An 11676-nucleotide genomic window follows, 5' to 3' on the forward strand; every position below is an offset into this window, starting at 1 on the left:
CCCCAATATCTAATTCTCTGCAAAATTATTTTCAATCAAAGTCAATATGGTAAGGTCACTACATGCCCTCTAATTGGCTATTGATCTTTATAAATAGATTTGTGCTACACAGTGAGTGTTGCACAGTAGCTACTGAAAGGACACCTAGTGGTAAGTGAATGAGTGTGTTTAGAAATCGGTGGAACAGTTGAAGGTGTAGGATTACGATTGTCAGGGGAATTGCTGAACTATTACAGCTTGAATATGCAATGTCATCTATAAACTTATGTGTCAGCACTATTAATGGTTTTTTAAAATGGCAAACAACACTCTTATAAGCACTTTTTAAAAACATGGAATTTAAGCTGGACTTCCTTAAAACAGTCTGTGTGTCATAGATTATAAATTTGAATGTCCTGAATCTCCACTGCATCCATTTTAGGAATACTGGATAGCTGAACAGAAATCATTACAGATCTGTTCTGCTTCACATTCAAGTCAAATTTTAGCTTGCCCATCATAATTCCTTGGGTCCTCCATTGTGCCACTATAAAATATCCTAAGTAATTCCTTCCCTTCTCACCATTCTCTCCTATAAAGACAAACAGCCAAAGCATAAGAATTGCACACATTTGAGCTAATTTTATTAATTTTCTTTGTTGTTGTTGTTGTTGTCCATCCAACTTTGTAGTCACTTCTTGCCTGTGTTTATTCCAAAGCCCTTTATATGTACTAATGCCCTTGTGACCAGGAGATGCCCACAACAGAAAGCTATATTCCAGATGGAGTCATGCTGGTCTCAGGCAGAGAGGGATTATAACCTTCTCATGTAGTGACATGTTGCCTCTGGGCAAACACCAAAATCCACACTCGACTTTCTTGTTTATGTCAACATATCTTATTACAGGCATAGAACAATCTGCTGACCACTGTTCCTCTTTGATTACTGCTTTTATGCTCTCTTTTTCCAGGTCTCTCGTTTCTATTGAACATCAGTTCCTTTGGATTAATTTCCCCTGAGTGAATTAGTACGGATTTGCTTGTTCATTTTTTCCAGATACATTTTTTTTTATCCAATTTTGTAACATCTCTGTATGCCACTGGTCTGTTCTCTGTCCTCACAGCGTTTATAACAGCTCCCAACTTAGTACCGTCCTTTCATTTGAAAAGGCATAAACAAGCCATTTCTGTTCTTCTTGTGTTTTCATCACAACAAAGATTGAAACACTGGGAGGGATATTCTTTGTTTGCTTTTTTTAGGTGACTTCCTACCAAAGTTTTTGTTTAAAAATCCTCAGGTTCTGCCTTATTTCTCCTCAAATACAAGGCAGTCGATAATGACGTCCATGAAGGGGGCTGCAGCTCCTCCTCTTACCTGAACATTAGCACCCATTCCTTACCCAGCTCTGCTTCTGTGGCTCACCTCTCCTCCACTTATCATTTTTGAAGCTCTAGCCTGCTCTCTTGTCTTGAAACACCATGTAGTTTCCTTCCTTTACTATAAACAATGCTTTCTGTAACCTTAGTTTCATGATGTAAACATTTAAAAATAAGAATGAAGGGAACACAAACTATGTGTTCAATTAGGTAATTTGGGGATTAAATTAAATATATTGAAATACAGAACATTTCAGAGTAATGAAGCCTAGCTTTATTTGTTTTCCTTTTATCATCTCCCTTCTAAAAAAAAAAAAGAGACAAGGGATCTCAGACAGAAGAGTATTGAAGACAGCTGAAGACAGCTTATTGCTTGTGAATCCAAGAGAAATGAAAGTAAAGCTAGAGGAAGGGGCCATAGCACACAGGTATGTGTTCAAAGGGAGAGGCACTTGGTAAACTGCAGGATGCTGGAGCCTGGGCAACCAGCTGCCACAGTTGACATGGGAGGCTCCTGCTATCAGGATTATCACCATCTGTAATCTGATGTCAGCTTGAAAATGCCTTGCAGTCTGCCAAAGCCCCTTGTCACTGGCATTTCTTTTATACTGAAATATATTTTAAAAGCAAGAAAATAACCAAAATATCATTCTTCAGACAGCCCCCCAAAAATGTGGGGCTCCTTGTGTATACTGTGCATAATAAGGAATAACAATGTCCATTAAAAAAGCACTTCTTTATACCTCTTTAGTCCACCGATAACTTTTGGTCAATTACACAGCTTCAGATAGGCCTTTCTTTTTTGTTTTTTTTAAACAAGTTCTAGAGAGGATTTTCATCATTAAATCCCTAATCTGGATTTTGCTCTTGCAAACTGTTCAGCAACAGAAAAAACTAAGTGTGTCTGAAAACTTGGAAGAATTTTTATTATGTACGTCTGAACATGCACATTTTGCTTTCATTGTGCAGTGTTCCAGACAGCTACAAAAACAAAGTGTGGCCTAGTAAAGCTTTAGTCAACACTTCAAAACTTAAAATCTCGCTTATCCTAAAAGAAAGTTATCTTTTTGGCCTTTCAAGCAACCCCATTTCCTCTTGACATACAGCAAACACAGGTAATATGGTAGTTGCTTGACTTTCACATTTTATTTAAATAGGCATTGCAAACATGCACGATAATAGCTTTGAAAAGGGAGTTGAAAGTATCTACAGGTATTACATCTGCCCTGAGCCTCTTCACCAGTTTAGGCATTTTACAGTCATGTTTTCCCACTTCCTAAAGCTTGCTGAGGAAGAGTGGGGGTTATCACATTATTTGATGAAAACCCACAAATGACATAAGAGGAAATGCACCAATTTTGAACGCAACGTCCCATGCACAGAGGAAGTTCATTAAGAGATCTTTTTTCATCTTACTTTATCAATATAAAGAGGAAGGCTTTTAATGGGATAATGATATCATAAAGAGACCTACCTTGAAAGAAACTTTTGACTCGGAGATAGCTGACACTAAGGCGCAAGACAGAAAGTTTGTCCAGCTTCGATATGATGTCAGGTGGAAAAGGCAGGAGGCTGGCCAGATGGTCCAGTTCTGCGTTCAGGCGGTCCCTGTGTCTCTTTGAAGGATTCGATTTTTCGTTCCCAACTGCAGGCCTTCTGTGGTGGAGAACACATTTTCAATTACCTGTTTTACCTCCAGAGAGTGAAACCAGAGATCAAAGTGTTGTCTGCTATTAGTTGATAACAAGTATATTTAACCTAGTTTCAATGAAAATCCTCTGCGTAAAGAGATTTACCATTCTGCATTTGCCATAGCACAAAGACATGGACATTAGCCTCTCTTTGCACATCTGCCAAGTGGAAAACAGAGGAAGAACTGATATTTCTTACTCAAGACCCTCTCACCTTAGCAAAATGGGTACTGTCTGCATGTTCTAGTCAATATCAGGAAAAATAAATTCTCCTCTATGTTGTACAAATGAGAGTCACAATAGCAGAGGAAAATTACCATGACTAATGCATGAACACATTTGATACCCACTGTATTCATTGAAAACAATTTAGTTTTTTCATTTAATGATTCAAAGTTAACCACTGGGTCAGGAGATACTTAACAAAAGAGCCTGTCTTCAGGCATGACTTTAAAAACTATGGGAAGCAAGGTGAAGAGACATCCCCAGGCTGAAAAAAAAAAAAACCTGTGAACACTCTCACATTTACCTTTCCATGTTAGTAATAACAAAGATAAGAATTTGGTTTCTCTCTTAAGAACATTGATATTCCCCCCAAAACAAAAAGACTAATGTCACTCAAATTTCTAAGTCAAGCACTCTTAGTCCATCCCCATTTCATCTCTCTTTCATGCAGTGGACAGGACCTCAGAAAAGTTGTGGAGAAAATGCATTAAGGTGAAATGCATCACAAATGATGAAGCTCGATTTTGGGGTGTCTGCTGATATTCTTCTTACACAATGTGTAAGATGTTGTTACTGAGAGGTAGAAAAGGAAAAGCTGGTGCACTTGCACACAGACATAAGAACCTGATTTTCAGCACAACAGCAAGGTAAGGTCAGTGCTGAAGCACAGACTTGTCAATTAAGCTAGAAGACCCATGTGGTAAGTTTCAGAAGGTGGTTATCTCTGGCATACAGCCACTGCTAGACGCAGCAGGAGTCACATGAGTTATCTAGGAATGAGCTACAGGCCACTGGAGCCATGAACTACATGGATCCACAATCTCAGAGGGAATGCAACAGCCCAGTGCTATAGCTGAGCTACCATCTCCCTGGGTTGCTGGTCCTCCATTTGCTCTCTTAATGCCCGGGTTCAAGTTCTTAATGTAGCACATTGATTCTTACTATAGCACATTGCCACCTTCCTCCTGAGGCACCTTCTCCAGAATAATGTCTCCAGACATTAAGAGAAAAATCAAGGACAAAATGATTGAAAAATACTCAGGAATGCAAAATGGTAGACAAGGAAAATATAGGTGTGCAAACTGTATTCACTTTCACTTCACTAAGGCAAGGATTGTAATCCTATGTAATTTAGCTGGTGCTCCAGCAGCGAGTCAGAGTAAAACTAATCATATGTAGCATGTAATTACTGCATTTCCACACTCTACACATTCCATATGTTTTTCAATCATAATTTTAATTTTGAGCATTAATATTTCACAAGGTGGTTAAAGACTTAAACTACAACGTTTGTGTGTTCTCCTTTTGTAAGTGCAATCTAAATTTGTCATTGTAACTGTGATTAAAAAAAATAATGTTGTGCTTAGGAATTAGTAAAAAAAAGATCAAAGTTTTGTACATGGGATTGCTGCTAATTGAAAACTTCTTAAAATAAATTAGGTATGAAAAATTCCTTGCTACTTTTGAGAGCCTTCACTTCATTTTAACAGGACAACACTGATGGACAGAATTAATGAGAAAATGTTTTGAGGCAGGTGTCAGTGAAAACATAACTCCTCCTTTTTTGCTCAAAATTACCAAAACTGATATGTGACCCTTCAATAACACAATGAGTTGCTTTCAAAATATGGGGGAGATTTTGTTGATTGGGATCAATATATAACTTTATGGCAGAGACCAACTATGCAACAAATCATGCCATCAACAAAGAAAGAATATTCTTTTTCATGTTTCCAGAGTTCGTTATTTTTCAAAAAAAGAGTGTACATACTGGGCACAACTTTTTTTTTAGAGTAAACTCTGAAGCTCAGCCATCCTCACTGTGACACCAAAAGGATGTCTGACCTGTGGAGAGCAATAATTTTGTGGGAATATAGCCTATAGCTGAGTAGAACCTAAAGCATATAAACTTTTACTAATTGCTCTTCACATCTGACAAACAGCTGAATCAATTTACAACGGGAAAAAAAATCCAACAAGGAAAATCAGGCTGTTGAATTCAAGGGGTAAAAATTGTCAGGACTAATATGGAATAGAAACAGAAATTGTTCAGGCCTATTTACCGCATAAAATCGTGCCTGCTCAGTGCCAGAGATGTATGGTTTGAGGCAATTAAATAGACTACATTTGTATTGAGCATCAGGAACAATTTTCTGAAGACTGCAGAGAATGGTGTGGAAAGACTACAGGAGAAAGCTCAGGACAGAGCCTTCCTGAAAACTCAAGGAAATGATTCAGTAAGGGAGTGAATCCAAACAAACAGGGGTTTGATGTAAATGGTATTTAAGTGCCAAGTGGATGCAATCTAAAACAATGCAAGTTCCATGGAAAGGCTAGCTTAGCTATCCATAAACAGAAAAGAGCAAGCAGGAAAATTGTTCAATGAGCAGTTTTGAGGCAAATGGAAATTCTAGCCCTTATTTTGAGATGAAAGGAGAGGGTACTCATGTTCGTGTTAAAACATAGGTTCTCAAACTGTGTAAATCAGGTCTAAAAAGAGCCACAGCACTCACTCTGATACCTGTTTTGCTCTGCTTTTCATACAACGTTACTACGATGAAGTAGCACACGTAATTATAAACAATAAAGCTGGCATGTCCCCCTTTGCATTGTTAAGCCATTCAAATTCTATTTTGCAGTACCAAGTACTTGTACCAGTACAAGACCCTTCTCACTGGTCCCTCTTAGGTAGGAACTGTGTGTGGGAGCCAGCGCAGAGAACGTGTTCTATTTCAGTGGTACATTAAGGCATTGAGCCATTTATGCTTTAATGATTCAGTGTGTCCATGACACACAGACTGCCACTAGTGTAAACCAGTTCGGTGAGCTTGCAGAGGAATTTCCTGCAGCTACAGCTCTGTCTGCTGCTCACTGCCCTCTGAGGGAGCCCTACCCTGTTAACAAAAAGTTAACTCTGAATAAATGTTTGAAGTGTGCAGAAGTGTTAAACCAGCAGATGATCTAAACTGAGAAAAGATCTAGCCATTTACTATGATGGCAAGCTTTCAGTAAGAAGGGAAAAGGAAGAGAGAGACCTTGAGATGCAACAGATAGGCTAAGTGCAAAGTAACAAGAAGATGCTTATCATGAACATACTGGCCAGCACCCGCAGCCACTAAGCTGTGCTTGGGCATTGCTCAGGCACCCTGGCAGAGCTGAGATCCAGTGCCAGCTCTATATGTCCAGATGTTCACCATCTCCTATGAGCAAAAAGGACTGACAGACAGAAAGCTGTGTGAGGGAATGTGGGGCCTTATTCCACCTTCTAATCTCTTCTGGGTCCTCACAGCAAGGAAAGGCGAAAGCAGAACTCATAGTCAAGAAGAATCAGACTGGCAGAGCAGATGGGAGATGGGATAGTGTGACACCAAGTAAGAGGAAGGGTTATGCCACAGTGGGCCTTAAAATGAGAACTAGGAAGCAGGAGAGAGCTGCACCTCCTAAGGTCTCTGTTTACCCTGGCACTGCTATGGTTCTGGCTGAAGTGGGCAGTTTGGAGCAGTTATAGATACACTCAGAGCTAGGGCAGCTGTAGCTTGCCTTTAAAGAGCTGTGAAACATTACAAGAAATGTTTTGTGGAGGGAGAGAGTTTTACAAGATGCCAGTTTTAGATGAAATGGCTCACGCTCTCCAATGGTAACTGTCCTGAAATGTTACCTTAGCATTTCTAGTATAAAGTACAAATTTCAACACAGTGATTTTAGTTTGAGTTCAAAAACAAGTTCTCTTTAGTTTTCACATGCTTGAATTACCAGTAAAATGTTAGATTTCCACAGGAAACAAACACTTGGTAGAAAATATTTCCTTTACTCTAAACTCTGGTTCTCTGACTGAAAAGTGTATCTGATGGAAATTTTTCAGTCTGTCCGAACTCCAGGTGTTTGAACTGGTTCCATAAAAGCCAAAATTCTTTAGTGTAGACCACACTTCATAGAGCTTGTTTGGAAGCTTTCTGAAGCAAAAGGAGAACAGTTAGATTTTTTAATTTATTTTTATATATAAAGTAGAACTTGAACTCAGTGTATTGTCTGAAGAATGAGAACCTAAGGAACATAGTCTCTTAGTTCCATGTAGAAAGAAAACTAAAACATATTAGGTCTTCCTGTTAAAACAAGTTTTCCCTCACATTCTTCCACAGTCTTGTGGATCTCTGCATTCTCCTGTGGAGCTGCTTCATAAATTATCACCACTATTCTGTAAAACTACCTCAGAATAGAATTTCTCTGCCTGAAAAAACACAGAAGCAGTGAGCAGTATCATTCTGTGATATCCTGAATTAAAAGCCAGTTGCAGTATCACCTCCTAGCTTGACAGCCTGATTGCAAAAAGCTGATGGAGAGTTATATAGCTGGTCTCCTGGGATGCACTGAGCATGGGCAGACATGAATGTCCCAGCTGTTCTGCAAAGGGAAAAACTGTTCCTATGTCCTTTGAATCCTGGCCTTCAGAGGAACTAATCCATTAATCCCTACAGAAATCCAGGTGTCCTGTTAAGACTAGAACCTGAGCTCACTCTTTTGCCAAGAGAAAGTTAAGTTTATAGAGGCTATTCATGGATAAAAGAGAGGAATCATTATTAGGACTGACCAAAGAATTCCCAACAGCTGTTTTTCCTGTGAAAAATCAGGGTTTGCAATTGAATAAAACCCACTCTCTGAACAGGTGGCAGTATCTACCATGGTTCGTTATCAGAATTATACAAAAAAGGAGAACAAGGCCATGGAGGAAAATTTGCTTAGCTACCAAACAAGAGGGGAAAAAACTCAAACAAAAATGGTATGACATGGATCAGCATCACGGTTAAATATACTGTTCAACTAATAGGCTATGTCTACCCTTCTAAATCCAAGACAAATGATTTGAAGCAGACTAACAGTAAGGAGTCCTGAAATGTCAGTAAGGTCTCTGAGACTGATGGACAGAGAATGTGAAAGGAGCTCTGTTAGCCAGTTAGGAAGTCCCTGAGTGAGGGAAAGAGCACAGGAAAGGCTTACCAGAGACTAAGCCCACAAACAGATCAGGTTTGGGGAAGAGACCAGTGTTGCTAGGAACTGAGAAATCATCCTCGGCAAATGATAAGTAAACAACCACAAAAAAACAGAGGGCTGTTTCCAGTGCTGCACCTCAATAGTCTGGTAGGACAAAGCATATCCTTCCTTATGTTTTTAAACAAAACCAAATTTCTTCATCAAAATTGTATATGTCCTGTCAGGATAAGCTCACGCTCAGATACTTGCACTGTAATGTCACAGTAAAGCTATTTTAAAGATAGTATTACTGGTGATGATTCACAAGGTAAAAACTTGGCTCTGCCCAATTCAGTAAAAATTTGCTTTATGATTTGGTTAAATCTAGAATTTCATAAAAGGCTCCTGAGGACATTCATATCCTTTGTGAATGAGTCGTTTTCTTATCATTTATCTAAAAGTCATCTTCAAGACAAGTTCTTCTAGCTACTAGATGTGCTCCAAACATGAAACTTAATGTTTTTCAAAACAACTTCAACTCTCCCTCCTTTCTCACAAAAGTTATGATTCATAAACAGTTCTGCACAGAAGTGATTTTATGTACTGGAGTTGGTCCATACATCATGCAGTTATAAAGATAAATATCCACATCCATACTTGTATAGTAGTGCAGAAATGCTATCTATGTTTTGGATTTAACACTGAAGTTCTGCAGGAAGAATAATTTTCTTATTTCATTGTCTATTGAAATTGCTACCTCTGATGTATTTTATACTAAAAAAAATTCTTTTTTTAAAGTGGGAACAAGTGGTTCATGTGCAAATACTCTTCAAAATCCAAACCAAATCAACAGATTTCACACAAACATTCAGAGAAACTCCCCTTTGACTTTAGACCAACATATACAATTTCGAGCCAAGTGGGTTATTTTTAGAACTTCTGAATAACTGAAAATAGGGAAATCTATTTTAGTTACCTTCTCATCCTTAAATTGTCTGTGAAGGCTACCAGTTCTAGTTCATAATTTTAACACAGTAAAATATGTGTTTCATAACCATATAATCAAGCGTAACACAGAAGATGTGGGATGAGTATATTAAAAAGCTTCATTTCACAGCGTGGTTTATAGCATCTGGAAATCATTTTACATTTCAGTGATAGAGACTTTTTTTCCCTCCCACTTCAAGTATCTTGTAGTAACAGCTTCCCATTGCTTTTTTTCCTTTTCTGCTCTGCCTTCACACACACAATTCCTCTCTCCTATTTTTCTCCTAATGAAAGTGTTCTCATAATAAATACTGGTTTGAAAATGATGTGTTCTCCATGCAAAAAAAGTGAGTCACTGGTGTGCTTTTTCAGTTGGCTGAACTGACCCACTTTCCAGGCTTACACATGTTGGACTTAGTGATGCCCCAAGCAAGGCTAAGCTAAGGAGAAGGGAAGGGAGGAGCACAATGGCTGCACACTGCTGCCCCTCAACGTGCAGCTTCTCTAAAGGCTCCTTCGACACGCAGTCAGGAACACAGAAGTGGAGAGATAGCAGCCACCACTCTGAACCATTGCCCAGATGACATTTAATCCACCAGTACTTTCTGCTTATGAAAAGAGCAGCGTCCTCTGTAGTGCACTGCTGTACATGCCACAACCACCACTTGTATCCTCCCAGGATGCCTAGTCGTGGGTAAAGGCAGTTTGACCTATGTTCAGCATCCTTCCTGGAGCCAGTCTCAACCATGAACAATCTCAGCTGCCAAACAAGGGATTTCTGACTTCAGAGAAGGTGATTAGATCTCTCCTGTGCCAGCAGGCCTTGGGAGGAGGGGACTCCTTCTTCTACCTCATTTCTAGCACATACGTTTGGATGGAGATGCCTCCTGATGAATATGATACTTAACTGTTTCTGAATGGGTTTCCTCCTTTTCCTCCCAGCATATAGGCACTCTCCTGGAGGAATCATTGTTTTGATGCTGAAAAACAAAAGGAATAGGTTTCTTAGTTTGGAGGTTTCTGTGTTTCATATTGCCATAAAAAAGGATAGCACCAAAAAAGTTCAACCAAGGAAAATGATTGTTCCTTGAGTGTGGCATTCAACAACACTAAAAAGCACGGTGGCATTAGTTAAGATAGAAGCTTAAGGCTTATTCCAATTTCCTACCTTAATATTATTAGAATATTGATGTTTATATTCCATTTTCATTTTTTCAAATTAAGCATACTATACATGGTATAAAAATGGGTATAAAATACATCCTGTTTATTCAATATCCAAAATTAATCTTTTTTCCTTCTAGGCTCATTTTTAAATTCAACTAAACAAATAAGAATGAGTAATACAATCCCTTGTCTACCACAGGGAGGTTTTCACAGCTTTTTTAATACACAGGAATATTGTTCTCTATTGCTGACACTGTGATAAGTAGGATGCAATTCTTCAAATCAGCATTCTTCCAGGTCCTCACATCCTCATTTTTAAAGACTGAAAGCATATCTGTCAACAGGTCAAGAAGTAACACAGAGTTTTGTGGTCAGCACTAGGACCCAATGTAGTGCTAACAGAAGTGACAATTTTCAGACAAAACTTAGCTGGCCTTACTGTTCGGTTTCAGCACATTAGCCTTAGAGACATTGCAAGCTCTGAAACAAGTCTTTGATTTCAGTCTGCTTAAATCTTCTGGAGATTAGATGAATGTCAAAGTCTCTGATTTTTTTGTCTGAAAGTATTTTAGTCCTGCTGCGTCCTGTTCAACAGTGGGTGCATGCTGCCTGAGAGGTTACAATACCTCAACAGTATTTGATGCTTTGTGTAAGATGTAAAATTAAGGGGAACTGAACTATGACACTGAATCAAAATCCATGCTACTGAAGACACCTGTGTCGTATAATGCAAATCATAAACTTACTGAACTTCATTTAAAAACTTTTCAGAGGAGCTTTGCTTTTCAATGAACGACAGCTTTCTGATAACTACAAACCTTTTGCTTTCCAGCTTAAATTTGTTCATGGTCATTTTATGCCCATTTGTTCTTCTGCCAACATTGTCTTTTAGTTTAAATAGCTCTTCCTCCTCTACTGTGTTTACTCATTGGCTTATTTTTAAATATCAGTCATATCTTCAGCCAGTCTTCATTCTTCTATTCTAGGACAACTCAAACTCTTTTATTCCCCTTTTATGTTTACAAACTCTTTATTCTTCCCATCATCTTAGGAACCTTTATTTTCTTATTTCAGTCAATCTGACTGAAACAGGGATAAACATAATCATGCCTGGTATATTAAGCAAAATCTAGAAGTATTTCATACATGCATATATGTATGTAAATTGAACCATTCATTCTTTATGGAAATTATCTCACTTGATATTTGTGTGACTGCACTTTCCTTTTTAATAGCCTTTAACAAATTCACGGCTCACAGTCATCCTCTGGACAGCTAATAT

At 38.5% G+C, this 11676-nt stretch overlaps 1 protein-coding gene across 1 annotated transcript in view; it reads right to left on the reverse strand.

The window, feature by feature from the left end:
- AHRR (aryl hydrocarbon receptor repressor) overlaps positions 1-10203 on the reverse strand; it is a 72643-nt gene extending 62440 nt beyond the window's left edge. Inside the window, exons 1-2 of the mRNA XM_061995849.1 lie at positions 10136-10203; positions 2831-3012 (exon numbers count right to left, since the gene is read on the reverse strand). Coding sequence (XP_061851833.1) covers positions 2831-3012; positions 10136-10197 — 244 coding nt within the window. The 5' untranslated portion in view covers positions 10198-10203. The remainder of the gene's footprint in view (positions 1-2830; positions 3013-10135) is intronic.
- Between the last annotated feature and the right edge of the window lie 1473 nt (positions 10204-11676).

The sequence above is a fragment of the Colius striatus genome, chromosome 4 (assembly GCF_028858725.1).
Source record: "Colius striatus isolate bColStr4 chromosome 4, bColStr4.1.hap1, whole genome shotgun sequence".
Taxonomy (NCBI): domain Eukaryota; kingdom Metazoa; phylum Chordata; class Aves; order Coliiformes; family Coliidae; genus Colius; species Colius striatus.